Genomic DNA, 21,730 nt, shown 5'->3' with positions numbered 1-21,730 from the left:
CTCCTATGGTTCTGCTTGTTGTTATTCACACTTAAAACACTGACAATGAGGGCTCAAGACGTTCCCCATCCTGAGATGCTAAGGCCTGAGATGTGCACATTTGTGACACAAGAAGATGGACGTGCCATGCGACGGCTCCCTGCAGCTCAGACAGAACAGGGCCTGCACATCATTAAGGGCCCTCTCTCCACAATGATAGAGAACCAGAAGGTGTTTATTCAGAACCTCTGTGCATGTCATGTTCTTAAGACAGTTGGAAAGGAAAGGATCAACACCTCTAAAATATTTTATCATTATCAAAAGTCAAGGAGCATAATTTAGAGTAACCAGGAGAATTAAAGCAACACTTTGAAACTTCAAGAGGCATATTTGTAAAAGGTACTAGAGTAACATATTATAGGAATTAGTAAGCTACATAGAAATGGAGAAACTGAAGAGAAACTATTAATACATTTCTAGATTAAGAAATAAGAAGAAAGCATAATAGATAACGTTGTATATTCAGAATCAAAATTTGTATATTCAGGAAATTAAAGAGACTTCTGCATGAGCTGTTCTCTTATTTTGTAGCTCCAGATGTATAGGTAAGGTCTGTGTCACCCTTTGTAACTGACACATCTGAGATGTTGTCACATTCGGGTTTCATCTGCATGTGTTGGGGGTGTATTGTCATTAGCCAGATATTCATAGAAGTTATTGCCATTTCCAGACTATCTTAGAATTCGTCAGCATGAATGCCACTTTTGGTGTGTGCAGTTTGTATCAGCAAGGAAATTCTCATCAGGTTTCTTGCCTCTGATCCTGGTAAGCAGATAGATGTGTCCCCATGTGCTTGATGCATAGTTAGCCTGGAGCCTGGCAGCTGTTGTCTGGACCTAGATTCTGGTGTTCTAGGGAATTTGTTCAGAGGGCTGCATAGCCACCGTTGTGATGTTACCCTAATTTATTTATGTATAATCATCCACAGTATCAAAGAATTCTTTTATAATCTCTTTATCAATACTTTTCAGACATTTACAGTCTTAAAATATTAACTACACACCGAGGATGGTAATATTAGCAAAGCCTGCACACTTGGGGCTGGGGTCTCCCTGCTATACCCTCACTCCCCTCCTGGCTGGGGCATCCCTGCATCTAGAGCTTCATGATTCAAAGGCAGGGTCAGTGAATTTTTCCAGGAAAAGACCAGAGAGTGGATATTAAGCTTTGTGGGCCATGCAGTCCCTGTGGCCGCTGCTGAATTCCGCTGGCTCAAGAGCAGAAGACAGTGCGAGAACCATAGGCATGGCTGTGCCCCCACAAAACTTCATTTATAAATGCAGCTGACAGACCACCCTCTGAGCCATAGTTTGCCAACTCCTGTTTTAGAGAGTTTTAAGCCATGCTATTGAAAAAGTAAGCAGGAAAAGAAAATTTGCATTAGGTAACACAAGGCCGATGAGACTCTTCCATCAATTACTGCGTGTTTCTCGTGGCTCTTTGGGTGATACAGTACTAAAAGAGCGAGGGATCTCTCACTGGCCGACGTGACTGTGGGAATTTTTAGTTAGGTCCTAGGTCTGGCTTCTAATCCTGCATTGTCTTTCTCAGTTCGTAATAAAGCTGAGATCTGCACAGATACTGAAATTGAGTGAAAGTCACCATGGATCTTTTTCTGTCCCCTTGTCGAACATCTTTAACCACTGATCCTTTTCCAGCTGAGATATTTCCATGTCTTTCTCCATTCATTTTTTGCTATGTTTCCTTTTCTGGGGAAGAAAGCTCCTTCTTTCCAAGACTCATCTTTTCATCCTCATTCTGGATTCTGGCTCCTCCCAAATCTGCTAGCTCAGCTCTTTTCTCTTTTGTATCTTAGCTTCCCCCATCGGTGAACCGGAGCTTTGGCTGTGATGATCACTCATTCCCTCCTCTCCCGGCCTGCACAACACCCTGGTTCTCCTTCCTGCTCTGTCCTTTCCTCTCCTCTGGTGGCTCCTCTCCCCACCCTGTCTCTCTGTGTTTTTGCCCATTTCATCCACTCCCACAGTTTTCGAGGCCATCTGCTCTTTCACGACCTTCAGATCTGTACTTCCTTCACCCGTCCACATTTCAGAGTGCCTCTTGACCCTGCACCTCAGCCCTACGCTGTGGCCCCAGATTGGCTCGTCTGACAAGGTCCTGCACTCCCAGGAGCAGGCTCCAGACCTCGCCGTCCTTGGCTCCTCCTTCCACAGACCAGCACAGTCCCTGTTGGGTAGTGTTTGGCTACCCTGTGTCTTGCAGGCCTCCTTCCTCTCCGTTACTGCTCCCAGGACCCTGCATCCAGACAGCTCACCTCCCATCTCAGTGCTGCAGCCCCTTCCAGCCTCATATCTGTCCCGTTCATATTGTCCTTGTTGCCCTGTTGATGCTCTTAGGGCACAGATCTGCTCCGGTTTCTTGTCTCCAAAAATGCTTTGGGATTTTTGCCACTCGAAACTGATTTTGTTTATTTGGATTTTATACTTAGAATCAAAGTAATGATTTTTGACCCACAAGTATCCTAACCCTTCATCCAGTGCCTACTCCACGCTGCAGGAGTACCTCGGAGCCTGCCGCTCACACGTTGGTGCACACAACCAACCAAATAGAAAGATGTCTGTTCAGTTCTTCTCTTTCTCCCAGTGTTCAAATGCAGTCATTTACACTTAATGCCATGAGTTTCACAGATTCTTTCTTGGAAGTCATGAGAGGAAAGGATTCCCACGCAAGGGGAGAAATGGCAGAGCGGGAGCCTTTGGGCCTGAGAGCGAGGATGGCAGTGTCACCATCACTGCAGAATGTCACGGTGTAGTGTCGCTTGTGCCCTCAGACTTGGTGAGGAGCGAGTAGCAGCACTCTTGTTCCCCAGGTGAGAAGACCCAGGCTTAGGAAGATGGATGTGATGCCAAGGGCGCCCAGCTAGTGAGTGGTCAGCAGGAACCAGACTCCTGTCTGTCGGGTGTAGGAGCACCTGCTCGTGACACTCCAGTCCTGCTTCCTCCTCAGTGTCTGTGTTCCAGCTTGGCCCTGCTTGTTAAAAACAGAACAAGAGCTCTTTGCAGACAGAAATGCAATTAAACTTTGCATAAACAGTAAAAGTTCCAGCATCCCCATCACAATCCTGCTGGGTCTGTGGTCTGTACAGGCTTGTGATGATTGGAGCCCTTCAGCTTGAATTTGAATTTGCAGATATAAAAGTCAAGAAGCTATTGTCTGAAGTTAAAGATTTCTGTTCTGATATTAGAACATCCCGAGATTTGTCTAACGGTAACTATCCCATCTTTATGGATTTTTGTGGCATAAATGTGGGAGGGAGGCCGTTCCAGTTCTGAGAACCTGTGTAATGCTTCTAAAGTCAACCTCTGAGAGCCTTGGCTGAGAGAAATGTTTGAATATAGAACCACTGAGCCCTTTCTAACTATCTCCAGGTTTAGTCTGCAAATTTGAAAAGCAACTGTGAATCGCCATTAGCAGTATCACACACACTCTCACAGGTAACCAGAGTATACTGTTCTGTCCCTGAGTGATTATTAAAGGATTAAGGAGATAAATCCTCACTTACATTGTCATGCGTCAGTATGACACATGGGTGAGACACCAGTAGAGCTCTCCTGTTGGGGGCTTCTGTCAGAGCCAGGGAGGTTGGACATTGCTGGAGAAACCAAGGAGGAAGTCCTGCTCTTCTCATGAGCTGTGCTTGGAAGATGGGTCGGTGCAGTGGGCAGCTGAGCAGCGTCTCCAGCAGCCACGCTGGATGCTCTGCCGTGAGGCCAGCTCCTTCCCTCAGCATCGTTGCAGGTGCCTTTCACCACCTGTCACCTCCATATTTTCATTGAGGAACCTGGTTTTCTGCTGCCGTGTGGAGGGCACAGCCATGTCATCTTAGGGAGCCAGGGCAGCTGGGTGGACGGGTGGTCTGAGGGCCTGTATCGCTTTCTGCTCAGTGACTGGAGGTTGGATGGACCGTAGGAGACACAGGAGGGGGCTTGTTGATGGGTGGGAGGCTGGGTCCCTCTGAACTCGTCTCTCCTTATCTATCATCAGTTAGTGGACCACGAGCACGTTGCTTTCTACATGTGAAAACCAGATTTCCTCTTTTTCTTCTCTTAATTTAGAAGTTATTTGGGGACTGAAAAATAACAGGCTGGGAGGTAGGATCTCTGACCACTGATCCCTGAGGTTCCCAGCCATACAGTTAGAATTAAAGAAAGCTGCTTTTCAGTGGTGTGAGAACCAGAAGCATGTTATCTCTAGTCGTCAAGTGCTCCAGTATATTCATTCTTACGTTCATTCATTCTTTGAACTTTCACTCCAACATTTGCTGTGTGCAAACGACATGAGCTGGGTGTTGTACGACTTCAGCATCTGAGTAGGACACAGGAGCTGGACTGAGCTGGATGCCTGCAAGAGCAGGAGATGAGGAACGAGTTAGTTCAAGGAAGCAGGGAATTTCCAACGCAGAGCTGAGCAGGAAGACCAGCTAGTAACCTGAAACGGTCATGGCCAAAACAGCTGTCCAAAACGGGTGGATAGTTGGCAAGAGTAACAGACTAAAATCCGGAGTGGGAGGGGGATGCAGTGAGATGGGACCCCTGGTACTGATGGCTCCAAAACAGCAGATACTATCGTGGAAGACGGGTGAATTACACTTCCCTCCCACCTGCCCCTTGTGCCTTGCTTCCAGATTCTTAAGGAACCCATGTCGGCTGCTGGGAGCAAAAGCCATAGAGGGGTGAATGAGACAGGACCCACCTGTCAGGGAGCAGAAGCAAAGGTGTCACAGTAACTCTGGGGCAGTCACAGTGGAGGTGACACCTGATAGGTGGCTGGAAGGTTGGCCGCCATTTTTCTGTTGATTTTGAAAGTATGGGGAAATTGATCTAAGGAACAGTGGGTCATCTGGCTCAGAAGATACGAACCCGCTCTGATGAGCGTTCTTAATCTTAGAAATGCTCCTGTTGCATATGGACCTGATTGGCATCATGCCTGGGGCTGATGAGCACTTTAGACCTTTGACCCTGCACCTTCAACCAGACCCTACTTTTTCTGACCTGTCAGCAAGTGTTTCTTGAGCATCTGTTACATACAAAGGTCTTTTCAATACTCACAAAAGATAGGTGACAGAGTTAAATACTTGGAGTCCTGATGTTTATTAAAATAAAAGAGGGCACCATGTATCACTGCAATGGAAGAATGTTCTCTGGCTTCCTAACAGAAGCCCGCTGCTGGGCTTATAATCCTACAGTGACAGCATATGTGGGGAGTTTGAAAGGGAGGGGGAGAGGAGCTAACATAAATTTGGAAAGCACTTTGAAGTCATGCAGCTGTCACTGTTCCTATTTTTTAATCACCAGATGTATTGGAATCGTTATTTTTCCCAACTTCAAAGTGGAAGTGAGTACGTCTGCTGCCCAACACAAAGGCTCAGTGGCTGCCACCAATGATGCAGCCACAGCAGAACGTAAACACAAGCAAACCTGAGCAAAATGGAATGCAGTGAAATTACATTTTAGCTGCTTTTGTTTTATGGGGCTAATTTGAAATGTTGCTCATCATACATTGGCATCTATTATCTTTTTGTTTGAAATATGGGGCCCCAGGGAGTTAACTGCTCAGCCATGGAGAATTAGATCATTTTGAAACATGAAATAAAGTCTGTTTGGCAAAAGCACAGGTAGAGGAGATGAGAAGAATGAATGCAGTGTTTGAAATATTAAAGAGGTCATTTGAATGGTCCTCTTCTCTCCCTCTTGCTCTTCCCCTCAGTGATCTGATAAAGCATCCCAGCCGCACCCTCCTCCCTCTCACAGGTACTCTTTTTCTGGGCTGAGATCTAAGAAATTGCCCTTAAGGGTATGTGTCATTTGGCTCAGGTGGCCATAACAAAGCACCTTAAACACGGCTTAAACAAGAGACATTCAGTGGCTCACAATCCTGAAGGCTGTAAGTCTGAGCTCACGATGTTGGCACTTTCTCCTGATGCCTCTCTTCCGGGCGTGTAGACAGCCATCTTCTCTGGGCATCTCTGTTCTCATCTCTTCTTATAAGGCACCAGTCAGATTGAATTAGGGCCCATCCTAGTGGCTTTGTTTTGCCTTAATCATCTCTTTAAAGACCTCCATCTCCAAACACAGTCACCTTCTGAGGTCCTGGAGATTAGGACTCCAACATGTGAATGTTGAGGAGACATAGTTCAGTCCATAACAGGCTGGACACTCCTGGAACAGGGAGATGAGAAATGGGGAGCTGGACTCTCTGCTGATGGCCTGTGTTTAGGGGCTGATGCCGATTGTTATCTTCACAGAGAACTCCAGGCTCAGACCCTGGAAGAGTAGTTGTTGGTGCAGAGAGCTGCCCATGTATTCCTCTCCTGGCATGTCTTTCTGTGTGCCTGGTGACGCCAGTGCTTGTATCTGTCTATCTAAGTTAATCCCCACTGTAACTCAGAGGTAGGCATTGTCATCGTCACCCCCTTTTACAGGATGGGGAACCGAGGCATAGGAAGGTCAGTAACCGGTCCCAGGTGATCAGCTCTGAGACGCGGACCTGAGAACCAGTTGGGCAACTGCTGGCGGCCCAGCCCTCAGCCCCCGTGCACATTTCCACACACTTACTGGTCAGTGTGCCTAGGACTGAGGGTCTCCCGAGTCCAAGCACCGGCATTGGTCACGCTGGTTGCTATGTTTGAAGCTTGCTTAGGAATTCAGATTAATATTCCTTGGCCTCAAGTCTCACTCAGTGTAATGTCCCTTAACATACGCAGGCTCACTGACACAGAAGTCAGTCTTCACTTCTGGCAGATTGGGTACTTGCCAATCTGCCTACTTGTTAAAATTACCTGCACCCTCAAATGAGTACCCGTGGGCTTCTCGAGGTCTAGACATTTGCAGAACGGCTAAAATTTGAGTCCCCGATGTGTATGTTCCCAGTGGAGTTGACAGGCCACGCCCTGGCTTCTAGTTTAGCACAGTCTGTAAACAGCATCCTTGATGTGATCTCTTCGGTGCTCTGTTTTTCCTCATTCTTGTGCTTTATGTTAGTGATTTCACAGTTTAAACTGGCCTTCACGTGTAGTGCCAAGGTGGGCAGTGTACAGCGGAGAAAGGCCTTCCAGTACCTGCTCCCCTTTTAACAGCATAAAATGTTGTGCTTCTGTCACGTGGAACTATAGAATCTCGACAAATTTTTATCTAGTAAGGATTAACAAATCAAACTTAATAGTATAATACTCATTATTAGAACTTAGTACGTATAAAATGACATGGACATTCTCACTTGACATGCTCTCCTTAATGTCTTATTTAATAAATACAAAATCATGCTTTCCCCATTTAAGTACTTAACTTTATCATCAAATAATGTTATGGGGAAGGCCTGCTGTACGTTTCATTGTGCAGAACACGGCACACCATTCACATTAGATGTAAACAGGTATTTTTTGAATGACTGGACTGTTCAGTATTATTCATGCTAAAACAAACAATAAAATAGCTACTATTTCCTAAATGTTCACCTTCTATCAAGAGATGTTCTAAGTACTTTACATATGTTAACTCATTTAATCTACCCAACAAGGAGGTAGTTGCCATTATTCCCATTTGATGGATGAAGAAACCAAGGTATAGAGATCAGGATGCTTCCAAGGTCTCAAGAATTTGCAGAACTGGGATTCAAACCCCAGGCGCTCTGTATCTAAAGCTTGAGCTCTTAACTGCCTCTACTATGACTGACAAGAAAATTACTCCTTTATGAACACATAACTTACAGTGTCTTTTTCCTTTGGCCAGTTGAAGACATTATTTTAATTAAAGTGCAACAGTGATTCATTGATGTGGCACCTGTAGTGATGTTATTATTGTAAAGATCATCTTTATGCTGAGATTTTTGTAGTAGTTTTTGATTCAGAATCTTTTTCTCTTCTTAGGATGTGGCATTTTTGAAACCTTATTGCTTACGTAGCCTTCAGAATAACTGTATCATGATAACCAGAAAACTTACAATTTGCTTCTTTACAGAAAATCACTCTGCACCTCCCGACGTAACCACTTACACCTCAGAACACTCAATACAAGTAGAAAGGCCGCAGGGCTCTACGACGTCAAGAACAGCCCCAAAGTATGGCAATGCCGAGCTCATGGAGACTGGCGACGGTATGTCTTCCAGCAAGTTTTTCCTCCTTTGTAAATTCTAAGTTCTGCTGAGGTGCTTTCTGTGCCCTGACTGGATGTGTTTCTTCTAGTGACACAATCGGCTCATTGACTCATCAGGTTTTTTATGAGCCTCCCTAGAAGGTGGCATAGTTACAGGAAGTGCAAGCTATCTCCAAGGGGGCCAAGAGTTATTCCTTGTAGGAAAAATGTCAATGTTGTAGGAATTTTGTCATGAGAATAAAAAGATTTGATAAAATTCTGATGTTTTTGCTAATGAATAATGTTGATTCCACAATAAGAAGATTAGTGCAGGTGTTAAGACTGTGAATGGTTACTTGGAAGGGCAAGATGGAACTAAACACAACCAAAATAATGCACAGAGATGGGCAGAATGGTGCTTTAGACTTTGGAAGAAAGATGGTCCATTTTCCTCCATGTTGGAAAAAGTATTGGTGATTTGATAAATACAACCATTCGGGTTCTCTCTTATTCCTTGAATCTTTCATCTTGGTATGCTCTGACATATTCCTCTTACCCATCCTAAAGTGACAGACTCGAACATGAACTTCATGCTTTATTCTGCTTTCCTTGACCTTACAGAGTCATGAAAGTTAGACTGGAACCCGATGATGATATAAAGTGTTATTTTCTTGGAAGATGGCCAAAATAGCCTCTGTGTGCCATCCATCCCACTATGCTTGTGTCCGTGACACTGTGACTCGGGGGTGATGAGGAGGCCTGGACCCAGCCTCTGACAGGCAGATGCCTCTTCACTGTGGTCAGAGCCCAAGGTCGCTAGGTTCTGAGTTCTCTGTTAGTACATTTGAAGTCACTCCAGTTTCCAGTATGATTGGTTTCCCTGGAATGCTTCTCAGTATCAAGGTTTGCTTTAGTCCTCTACTAAGTTCATTGTTTATTGAATTGGTCATTACTGTTATTCTTTTCATCACCGTTTTAGTAACTTTGTTGTCTTTGAAGTTCATCATCTTCACCTGCTCCCCCAGGTAAATTCATCTATTGTCCAGTTCAGTGCTGTGATGGTGTCTCGTACCAGAACCACATGGGGCACTTGTTGGAAAACAGATTCTGGGCCACGCCCCAGACCTAACACATCAGAAGCTCTGGGCTGGGTCCTAGGATGATTTGTGTGTGTTCTAAATTAAGCTGGAGCACCCGTGGCCTTGTGAAATGATCTCTGATTCATCCAAACCAGATTAACTGGGACTCTTTAATGGGGAAATTTTGTGTTTAGATATTGAGAATTCTGGGTTGTATATTTTTATGTATTTTCAAGATTGTAAAATATTTAATGTCTCAATTCTGAAAGTACCCATAGAGTATTTTGAGACTATCTATTGAAATGGTTTCTATTGGATAGAAAAATTTCCTTGAATTCCGTCATACTCGTTCCAAAAGCTGAGTTCTGTTCTTGTGACACTGTGCCATGGAGGAAGGGCTTTGCCTCGGTCAGTATGGGAAAGACCCTCTCTGGTCGTGGTTCTTCTGTCTGAGAACCGTGAAGGTTCCAGGCCTTCGTATTTACCAGGTTCAGGTTTCCAAGCACTGTTCAGCAGGAATGAAATCTGCCTGCAGAGAGTACGTGTGATCCAGTTACGGATTCAGCCTCTTGGTGCTCCATTTTTTTCATTTATTTGGGTTATGTAAAATTTTTTAAATTTCAGGCCTTTTTCATTGATCATTTCACTTATTCAGTTTTGAAAACGATGTCACATTTATTGTCATGAGAAATGTATTATAAGGTTGGGTCTGTTTTTCTTAGTACACATGGATAAATATATGTAAGTTCTGTATTATATCAGAAACTGAATTTAGAGACTTTTAATTGCTGTGCTTCTAGAATGCATTGACTAAATGTTCACTCAGGAGAGTGGGTCTGAAAGACATATAGGAGGGACCTGGCCATTACCTGCAAGAGGACAAGGCCTGCCAGCGGCACTTGTATAACCTGAGTCCCGTTACTTTCAGGGGCGGCAGCTGGAGGCTGAGCACAGGTGGTCTCAGGGGAGATTGGGAGTTGGGGAGGGTCTCACTGCTTAATCAGCTCTCTGACCCCCAGGGACACAGGGGACCCTGAGACGGTATTAATTAGGAGATGACAGACCCGGTTTTAGGAATAGAGGCGGGACCGAGCCCAGTCTGTTGTCTGGAGTTTTTCCCAAGGTCACCAGAGCAGGACAGTTCACAGTGTAAAACGGAATCATTTCTGCTACATCTTTATGCTCTCTCGAGGCTTCCTAGCAAGGTCACACGCTAAGACCGTGCACCTTGGAATGTTCTCGTTGAGCAGCAGTCGTCTTAGGTGACACTGAGGGGCTCCCAGCCCTGAGATGGGGCAGGGTGTGCTGTCATGGCTGTTTTTCCTGTAGCTGCTTGTTTACGCTGTTCCATGCTCACAGTCAGCCCACCTGCCCCATGGTTCTGTTTTTCAGGAGTGCCTGTAAGTAGCCGGGTATCAGCAAAAATCCAGCAGCTTGTCAACACCCTCAAACGACCCAAACGACCACCATTGCGGGAATTCTTCGTCGATGACTTTGAAGAACTGCTGGAAGGTGAAAGAGCCCGTTCCTACCCGCTCGTCCAGTGTTTCTGTGACCCTATAGAATATAGTGTTTTTCTACCAAGGCTGTTAGACTTTTTAAGAACAGTAATCTTGGTGTTCCTGGGAAGACAGGGATCCTGCCTAGAAACTGTAGGTACTATTCTCCAAGGTTCCTTTAAAGATACGCCAGTCCCGGCACAGTTGGGTTGATACTCTCAGCAGAATGCGATTTTGTCCCGTAAGCCAGGCCTCTTTCTAAGGACTCCTTGAGGCCACAGGAATGCTGGTGTCGATAAATCATAGGCAACCTGAGCTTGCAGCAGCGCGTTCTCTCTGAATAGGCTTCAGAGGAATGCAGAATGAGCCGTGGCAGATCTCACCTTCCTGCCTCTTGTGACAGCTTCAGGAGCTGGTGTTCTTAACCCCTGAACAGTCCTGAGCCTTTTAACACAAACAACTTAAAATTGAAACAAAGTACTGCTTGTTGTATCAAACCCAAACTGCTTATTTTCTTGCTCTTTATACCACAAGTAAGACATAGCTGATTTTCTAGCCAGCAGGTGGAAATTGTGAATCATCAACTATAAGAGAAACCTTTCCCAGAAGTGAGAATAATCTCTCACATTCTTACCTATCTAGAGTTGGGCAAATTGTTTTTATTATGGGGCGTTTATTTTTGTTATACGTAAGAAAATATGTGCTGTGCTAGTTATTCATAGTAGCTGTAGCAAATTCAAATTTACATCTCAGTATTTAAGGGAAAAATATAATTCAGCAAGATTTGAGCTCTTTGGAGTCTATAATTACTAGTGTATGTCGATAACCAATGTTTTAAACATGGCAATCCTAGACTCTAGGCATGTTAAAATGCATAGTTTTACTTGTCAGTTTATAAATGCATTCAGGTCTCCCTAAGTTCCACACCCTGACTTTGCCTTGGAAATTGTAAGAATTAAGTGCTTTTGTTACATCCATGAGGCTCATGTGTCGGTCATAGCTCTAATTCTAGAAAAACACCTGTGCATGTTTCCTGTCCTCTAATAAATTTCTAACTCCAGTGTAAATCTTCTAACTTCCTTAAAAGGAATAAAAAAGTGATTGTGCTAATATGGATGTGTTTTTCTTGAAAACCTTTTGTGTTCAAATGTACTTAGTTCAACAACCAGATCCAAACCAGCCAAAGCCAGAGGGAGCCCAAATGTTGGCGATGCGTGGGGAACAGCTGGGTGTGGTTACAAATTGGCCCCCATCTTTAGAAGCAGCGTTACAGCGATGGGGGACCATCTCACCAAAGGCCCCGTGCTTGACCACGATGGACACGAATGGGAAACCTCTGTACATCCTCACTTACGGTAATCCTGTGAGACTTATCCACCTTTTGTTTGTTTGTGCCTGCACACAACTGTCACTTTCAGGGTGGCCGATTCATATTTGTGTTGCCTTATGTTTCTAATACAGAAATAAATGGAACCTGAAAGGAATATTATAGGAAAATTATTTGGTTTGAATATGAAAAGTTACTATTTGTTAAATGTTTTTGAGTAAAAACCAGAAAGTGATATAAAAAATTAGTGATTATAACTCTAATAAGATGTTAGATTTTACCTCTTGGAATGTATATTAATTAAATTAATGCTTTCAAGAAGGATTGGTGGTTAAAGAATGTATATCAGAACTCTTTGACATGCGTCACTCACTCAGAAGAAACAGAATCTGTTTCCAAAGTGCTTTTTCAGAAAGCAAGAGAAAACAAACTTTTCTTTAATTCTTTATTCAGTACCATAAATGCAGTCCATAAACTTGGAAATAGTTAACTGTACCAGAGAGATTCATTTCTCTTTGTGCCACGGATAAGAGGCAGAGAAAGCAAATTTTTAGGTCATTTTCACACTCTCTGTTACAGTTTTGCAAAGAAACAAGCTTCATAACAAAAACACCAAAATGGCTTATATTTTGTCTGCATGTGTGAGGTTAGATTACCTTTTTTTAACTTTCAGTTTTGTTTTTATGATGATAATGCTCTTCTAATTGCAGGTAGGAAAGAAAGTGTTTTCTCCATTAGCAATGGAGGTCAAGAGCCAGGTGTTAAGTATTATAGCCCAGCCTTTTAGTGGGTGTGGGGCCCGTGAGGCACCCACTGTGCCTCAGTCATTATCCTGTGCATCTCATGGAAGGAAATGGGATTTAGGAGCATATGTTTTCATAGTCTCATTTTTTTTTTTTTGGCTTTGTTGGGAAATTCTCAGTGGAGTGGATAGAGGGTATTTCACCCATCATGAGGCATAAGATTCATTTTTTAAAAGTTATACTCTTGGAAATAGATTTTAGTCAGTCAAAAAGACAGAGGACTTTCCTGTTTGACCTTCATCTCTTGCCAGATTCAACCATGGAGCTGATTGTGTACTGTTTTCCAAGCATCATTTATTGAAAGACTGTCCTTTCCCCTTTCTTGGCTCCTTTGTCATAAATTAGTTGACATACATGCGTGGGTTTATTTTTGGGCTATTCTGTTTCATTGATCTATGTGTCTGTTTTTGTGCCAGTATCATACAGTTTTTCATTACTGGTAGTTTTGTAATGTCAGGGAGTATGATGTTTCTAGCTTTGTTTTTCTTTCTCAAGATGGCTTTGGCTATTTGGGGTCCTTCATGGTTTCATACAAATTTTAGAATTGTTTGTTCTATTTCTGTGAAAAATGCCATTGGAATTTTGATAAGGATTGCGTTGAATCTATAGATTGCTTTGAGTAGTACAGACATTTTAACAATATTAATTCTTCTGATCCACGAGCAGAGAATATCTTTCTATTTATTTGTATCATCTTTAGTTTCTTTCATTAAAGTCGTAATTTTTAACGTACAGGTCTTTTACCTCCTTGATTAAATTCATTCCTAGGTATTTTATTCCTTTTGATGCAGTTGTAAATGGGATTGTTTTCTTGATTTCTCTTTCTGATAGATTTTTATTAGTGTATAGACAGAACAGTTTTCTGTGTATTGAATTTGTATCTGCTACTTTACTGAATTCATTTATTACTCTGTTTTTCTGTATAGTCTTTAAGTTTGTCTATATATAATGTCATGTTATCTGCAAGTAGTGACAGTTTTTCTTCTTCCTTTCCAGTTTGGATGCTTTTTATTTCTTTTTCTTGCCTTATTATTCTGACTAGGACTTAACAATGCTATGTTGAATAAGCATGGCAAAAGTGTCTTGTTCCTGAATCTTAGAGGAAAAGCTTCCAGCTTTTTACTGTTGAATATGCTGTTAGCTCTGAGCTTGTAAACATATGACTTTTGTTTGTAAACCTATGACTTTTATTTTGTTGAGAATTTTTTTATCATAAATGGATGTTGAATTTTGTCAAATGCTTTTTCTGCATCTGCTGAGATGATCATATGATTTTTATCCTTCATTATGTTATTAATGTGCTGTGTCACATTCATTGATTTGTGGATGTTGAACCATCCTTGCGTCTCTGGAATAAATCCCACTTGATCATGGTGTATGAGCATTTTAACATATTATTAAATTTGGTTTGCTAATGTTTTGTTGAAGATTTGTGCATCTGTGTTCTTCAGGCCTGTAATTTTCTTTTCTCATGGTGTCCTTGTCTTGTTTTGATATCAGGGTAATGCAGGCCTTGTAAAATGAGTTTGGAAGTGTTTTCTCAACTTTTGTTTTTTGGAAGAACTTGAGAAGGATTGGTATTAATTCTTCTTTGAATGTTTGGTAGAATACACCAGTGAAGCTATTTAGTCCTGGACTTTTGTTTGTGGAGAGGGTTTTGGTTACTGATTCAATCTCCTTACTAGTAAATGGTCTGTTTAGATTTTCTGTTTTTTCATCGTTCAGTCTTGGAAAGCTGTATGTTTCTAGGAATTTATTTCTTCGAGGTTGTCCAGTTTGTTGGTATGTAATTGTTCATAGTAATCTCTTATGATCATTTGTATTTCTTTAATACCAATTGTAATGTCTCTCATTTCTGATTTTATTTATGAGCCCTCTTTTTTCCCTGGGTGAGTCTAGCCAAAGGTTCATTAATTTTGTTTATCTTTTTAAAGAACCAGCTCTTGATTTCATTGATCTTTTCTATTGTCTTTTTAATCTCTATTTCATTTATTTCCGCTCTGATCTTTGTCGTGTTCTTCCTTCTACTAACTTTGGGCCTCATTTGTTCTTCTTTTTCTAGTTACTTGAGATGTAAAGTTAGGTTGAGATTTTTCTTGTTTCTCGAGATAGACGTTTATCTGTGAACTTCCCTCTTAGAATTGCTTTTGCTGTATCCCATAAGTTTTAGTATGTTATATTTTCATTTTCATTTGTCTCAAGGTGTTTTTTACTTTCTCTTTTGATTTCTTTGTTTCGTTGGTTATTGGATAGCATGTTTTTTAATCTCCACATACATGTAAATATATCAGTTCTCATAATCGATTTCTAGTTTGATAACATTGTGGTCAGAAAAGATGCTCAATATGATTTCAGTCTTCTTAAATTTAAGACTCGTTTTGTGGCCTAAGATATGATCTATCCTGGAGAATGTTCCATATGAGCTTGAGAAGAATGTTTATTCTGCTGCTTTTCGATAGAGTGTTCTTTATATATCTATTAAATCTATCTGGTGTAATGTGTAATTTAAGGCTGATGTTTCCTTATTGATTTTCTGTCTGGCTGGTCTGTTCATTGATGTGAATGCGGTATTAAAATCCCCTACTCTTATTATTATTGCTGTTGTTTCCCTCTTTATGCCTGTTAATGTTTGCTTTATATATTTAGGTGCTTCTATATTGGGTGCATAAATATATCCAAATGTTATATTTGCTTGTTGGATTTACCCTTTATCATTACATAATGTCCTTTGTCTCGTTACAGTCTTTGTTTTAAAGTTGATTTTATCTGTTATAAGTATAGCTACCCCAGCTTTCTTTTAGTTTCCATTTACATGGAATATCTTTTTCTATCTGTTCACTTTCATTTTGTGTGTGTCTTTATACTTGAAGTGGGTCTATTGTAGAAGTATGTAGATGAGTCTTGTGTTGTTGGGTTTTTTTTAATTCATTCACCCGCTGTGTCTTTTGATTGGAGAATTTAGTCTGTTTACATTTAAAGTAGTTATTGATAAGTATGACCTTATTGCCATTTTTAAAATTTCTTTCTGGCTCTTTTGTAGTTCCTCTGTTCCTTTAGTCTTCTCTTACTCTCTTCCTTTGTGGTTTGATGACTTTCTTTAGTGGTGTGCTTAGATTCCTTTCACATTATTTTTTGTGTATCTACTATAGGTTTTTGCTTGATGGTTACCATGAGGCTTACATATAACATATTTATAATAGTCTGTTTTAAGTTGATTAAAAACTTAAGTTTGAGTACATTCTCAAGCCCTGCATTTTTAGTCTTCCCCTTTTATGTTTTTGATGTCACATTTTACATCTTTTTATCTTGTGTATTCCTGAACTGTTTTAGTTATTTTTACTGCTTTTGTCTTTCAACCTAATACTAGGTTTATAAGTGATTAATCTACTACCTTTACTAAATATTTACCTTTACCAGTGAGACACATATTTTCTTGTTACAAATTAGTGCCCTTTCTTTTCAGCTTAAATAAGTTCCTTTAACACTTTTTTTGTAAGGCTGCTTTCATGGTGATGAACTCCTTTAGCTTTTTGCTTGTCTGGAAAACTTTATCTGTCCTTCAATTCTTCTCTTTTTTCTTTTTTCTTTTTTTGTGGTACGCGGGCCTCTCACTGTTGTGGCCTCTCCCATTGCGGAGCACAGGCTCCGGACGCGCAGGCTCAGGGGCCATGGCTCACAGGCCCAGCCGCTCCGCGGCATGTGGGATCTTCCCGGACCAGGGCACGAACCCGTGTCCCCTGCATCAGCAGGCAGACTCTCAACCACTGCGCCACCAGGGAAACCCTGTCCTTCAATTCTGAATGATAACTTTGGCCAGGAGAGTATTCTTGGTTGGAATTTTTTTTTCTTTCTCCTTTCTAAATCAGTCAAGAACTGTTTTATCTTCTTTAATTTAAATCATCAATTTACTCTTTTTTTTTTTCTATTTGAAAAATATTTCTAGAACTTGCCAAAAGTGTGTTGTTTCCTTTTTCAAACTCTCTGTTGTAAATTGGCTTTTGTATGAATTTATGATGATCTCGACTTTAATATTCCAAACTGAGAATGAAGTTGAAACTTTAACAAAATATAGTGGTGCTAATTGTTTGATTGTAATTGATTTGTTTGTTTACAATCGTTGATTTTTTTCACTTACAACAAGTTGATCGTAATTGTTTATTTAACTATAATAATTTCCAAACATTGTTCACATTAAATAAATCTGAAGGCACAAAATATTTGTGATTTCTTTAGGAAAAAATAACTCCCTGCATTATTTCTAATGGCTAGTGACTATTTGGGGCAAAAATATAATCATCAAATAATTGTAAAGTAGCCAGTCTCGAGGAGGTGGAGTTAAGGAAGGTGGAGGAGGGGCATGAATAAAACATCACACCTAGTAGCTACTCTCAGTGATCAAGAAGTAGGCTAAAATGTATACAGCGATTTTGTTTTTTATAGCTTGCTTTATTATGATGTTAATAAAACAAAGAAACATTTGTTGAGCACATACTGTGAGCGACGAATGTCCTAGGAATTATAGGAATCAGAGATAATGGAAAAATCCTCCTTGTCCCCCTAATCACTAAGGAAGAGACAAATTGATAAATCCATTGATAGGAAAACGGTAAGAACCCTAGTTTGGATTGCTGCAAAATCCAATATGAAATAAAACAAATTCAGATTTTTTTCATTTCATAATTTCATAATTTAATTTCATAATTAAAGTGTATATTAATTTAGCTTTTACATTTAAAATAGGAAAAAGATTAGAGCAGTGATTGCATTTATAGGAAATAGTTCAAATTGTTTATTCTTTATTTATGTTTATTCTTTATTATACTTTTATTGCATTAATATAATTTCTAACACCTTGACTGCTTCTGAAAGCTTATAGAAGCTAAAGTTGTAAAAGGCCTTTATGTGTCCAAGAATTCATGTTAGATTTTAAAGTCATTTTGGTTTGATCTCAGACTGTTTGCTATCACCTGGGTATGCTGAGAAAATGTCTGGCACTGGGATGAAGGCAGGGATTTGAATCTGCAAGTTCTTCACAACTGGTTATTTTTCTCATGTTTTTTAAATCTTTTTAATCCTGCTTTGTGGTGATTTTTTTCTAGAGTTCAAAACTTTAAAATAATTCAAAAATTTTACCATAATTTTTATCTAAATTCAGGGATTAGGATTCCAAAATCCTAAAAGTTAGGAAAAGTTGAAGTTGAGAAACTTAGGATGTGGGGAAGGAGAGGGATCAGGCCCTACAAAGCCTGTCTTAAGTGCCCTTTACGTTCATTGCAATCACACAAGACAGGACTCATTAATAGAGGAAATAGGTGTCATTTTGCACAACATAAATTAGCATTAACTCACTAATGCCGTGGTCCCTGCCCTATTTTACTCCCTAGAAATCCTCCCCGTTTCTGTGATGGTAATTAAATTCTGTGTGGCTTTGCTCTAGGTTCTTAGCATCCTAGGTGTATTTGTATTTAATACCTTATTCCAGTGTTCAGGCTTCTCAGATTTTTAAGTCAGATTTGCTGGCTTTTGTTTCCCATCTTGATTCCAGGGACTCAGAATAACTTGAAAGGCTTAAAGTGAAAATGTAATACTCTCTATATAGGTTAATGTGCACACATATACACAACAGAAAATGCATGTGTACAATTAATTGTATCTTTATAATTTGTATTGATAGGCAAACTGTGGACAAGAAGTATGAAGGTTGCTTACAACATTCTGCATAAATTAGGTACAAAACAAGAACCTATGGTGCGACCTGGAGATAGGGTAAGTGCAATTTAAATTATCACATCTGCAAGACACATGGTCTGAGGTGGAGAAGACACCCACTGTTTTAAAGTTGCAACGTTCAGTGCCTCCATACTACTAAATCAGGCTTTCTTAACATTTACTGTGAACCAGAAGCAGTTATTCAGCAGGATTAATCTTCACAGTAACTCAGCAAGTTTAACTATAGTAGTTCTCACATTTTATCCATTAGGATATTAGAACTTGAGAGGGTAAGAATCATATCAGCTGAAGGCACATAGCTAGAAAGTGGTATAGCCAGTGCTCATATCCATTTCTGTCCAACCACAAAACCTGTGTTCCTAACCCCTGACATATGTGGTCTCCTAGTTTGGAATGTACTTGCACTGTCTCCCTGAGTAGGCAGGACAATTGTGTTTAGAACTTTTTTATATTAGTCAGTGATATTGAAAATCCTGGCAGCAAACTGCTGGTATGTTCCTTTCCTAGTGTTAAATTTCTTGATATAGGCTACTATCTTTCATTGAAAAGCACAATTTTATTCTTACTACAATCTGCTAAGTTACTGAGAACAGATATTAGTATTTCCTTTTTAATGTTACACCCAGAGCAGTTAATAATCTTGCCCAAGCTTTACACCCCAATTAAGATGTGGGGCTGAGAGTAGAACCCAGTTTTCTTGCCTTAAATGGAGTGATTTTTTTTTCCATGTGTTGCTATTTACCTCAGAATGCCCCAAGACTGGGTTACCCACCTGCACCCGAAGGATTCCAAATTAATTTTATAAAAACATCATTTTAGAGCACCATAAACCAACAAGAATATAAGCTATGATTTACTTAAGAGATATTATAAAAACATGAGCCCATTATGGGGAATTTTTAATAAGATTGCTGCAGCCCCAGGATTCTGTGGTAGGCTATGATTCTTTCCAGTTTAATGAACAAGTTTGATCTTTAGCTTTTAAAAGTCAATTATAGGTCTCACACTTCCTCATTATAAAACTTACTGTAAAGCTACAGCAATCAAAGCTGTGTGGTATTAACACAAAGACAGATATAGACCAAAGGAATAGAATAGAAAACCCAGAAATAAATCCTTACATGTAGGGTCAAGGGGCTTTCAAGAAGGATGCTAAGACATTAAATGGGGGAAAGGATAGTCTACTCAACAAATGGTGCTTGGAAAATTGGATATGCATAAGCAAAAACCCAAAATTGAACCTTTATACCATATATTAAAAAATTAACTCAAAATGGATTAAAGACCTAAACTCTTAGAATAAAACATAGGGGAAATGTTTCATGACATTGGATTTGGCAATGATTTCTTGGATATGGCACCAAAAGCACAGGGAACAAAAAAATTGATAAATTGCACTTCATCAAAATTAAAAAATTCTGGGCTTCCCTGGTGGCGCAGTGGTTAAGAATCCGCCTGCCAATGCGGGGGACCACGGGTTCAAGCCCTGGTCTGGGAAGATCTCACATGCCACAGAACAACTAAGCCCATGTGCCACAACTACTGAGCCTGTGTGCCACACTGCTGAAGCCCGTGAGCCTAGAGCCCGTGCTCTGCAACAAGAGAAGCCACCACAATGAGAAGCTCACACACCACAACAGAGTAGCCCCTGCTTGCTGCAACTGAAGCCCACGCACAGCAACAAAGACCCAATGCAGCCAAAAATAAATAAATAAAATAAATGTATAAAATTTAAAACTTCTGTGTACCAAAGGACACTTTTGAGAGTGAAAAAGAAACATACAGAATGGGAGAAAATGTTTACAAATCATATATCTGATAAAAGATTAGTATCCAGAATATATAAAGAAGTTCTACAACTCAACAACAACAACCAAAAAAAAAGTTTAAAAATCAGGCAAAGGACTTGAATAGACCTTTTTCCAGGGAAGATTTACAAATAGCCAAATAAGCCCATGAATCACTAATCATTAGGGAAATATATGTCAAAACCACATGAGCTACCACTTCACACTCATTAGGATGGCTGCTATCAAAAACAGAAAATAGTAGGTGAAGACAAGAATGTGAAGAAATTGGAACCCTTGTGCATTGCTGGTAGGAATATACGGTGGTGGAGCCACTGTGGAAAACAGTACTATGATGGTTCCTTAAAAAATTAAACATCCGATCCGATAATTCCACTTCAGTTTCAAAAGAATTGAAAGCAAGGACTTGAACAGATATATCTACACCAATGTTCATAGCAGCACTATTCACAAAAACCAAAAGGAGGAAGCAACTCAAGCATCCACGGTCGGGTGAATGAATAAACAGAAGATGGTATGTTCGTATGGTGTAATACTATTCAGCCTTAAAAAGGAAGGAAATTCTGACACATTCTACAACATGGATGTACCTTGAGGACATTATGCTCAGTAAAATAAGCCAGTCACAAAGGATAAATATTGTATGGTTCCATTTATATGAGGTACTTAGAGTACTTAAATTCCTAGAGACAGAAGAACGATGGATACCAGGGGCTATGGGAAGCGGGAAATGGGGAGTTATTGTTTAATAGGGACAGAGTTACAGTTTAGGAAAATGAAAATGTTCTGGAAATGGATGGTTGATGATAGTTTTACAACAGTGTAAATGTACTTAATGCCACTGAACTGTATACTTGAAAATGGTCAAGATGGTGAACTTTGTTATATTTATTTTATCACGATAAAAAAAGTCAGTTGTAATATATCTCCCTTATCTATAATTTGGTTAATAGTCTTAGTAGTTTTTTTAAAAAAGTCTTTGGCCTTCAGACTCTTGAAGTTCCTTTACAATAGCAATTACAAAATAAACCATCTCTGTTCTACTAAGAAGTCAGTAGGAATGTGGGGGGCAAGTTTTGATAGAACAAAATATGTAAAAAGACTTTCTTTAGCAGGGAGTGGTTTGAATTGTATGAGGTGGGACTACTTTTCTAAATTATTCCTTTAAAAAGTTTTCATATGGCTGGCACCTGGCATGTGTGTATAAAAACTTATTAAAAAAGCATATGTGACTGTAGTATTCAATTGATAATAGCCTTCTGTCCCAATAAACAGGATTCTTTACCTCTTTGAAAATCATTTTTAATTAAATATTTTCCGAGGATAATGAATATTCTGTCCTTAGCATAAAAATT

General features: G+C 40.2%; 1 protein-coding gene across 1 annotated transcript in view; it reads left to right on the top strand.

Moving 5' to 3' along the window:
- DIP2C (disco interacting protein 2 homolog C) overlaps window positions 1–21,730 on the top strand; it is a 368,636-nt gene that overhangs the window by 236,075 nt on the left and 110,831 nt on the right. Inside the window, exons 6-9 of the mRNA XM_065872651.1 lie at window positions 8,016–8,150; window positions 10,601–10,720; window positions 11,865–12,062; window positions 18,512–18,603. Coding sequence (XP_065728723.1) covers window positions 8,016–8,150; window positions 10,601–10,720; window positions 11,865–12,062; window positions 18,512–18,603 — 545 coding nt within the window. The remainder of the gene's footprint in view (window positions 1–8,015; window positions 8,151–10,600; window positions 10,721–11,864; window positions 12,063–18,511; window positions 18,604–21,730) is intronic.

This window comes from Phocoena phocoena, chromosome 2, assembly GCF_963924675.1.
Source record: "Phocoena phocoena chromosome 2, mPhoPho1.1, whole genome shotgun sequence".
In the NCBI taxonomy this organism is placed as follows: Eukaryota; Metazoa; Chordata; class Mammalia; order Artiodactyla; family Phocoenidae; genus Phocoena; species Phocoena phocoena.
The sequence above is the reverse complement of the archived record's forward strand: the minus strand, read 5'-3'. Positions and strand labels throughout refer to the sequence as shown.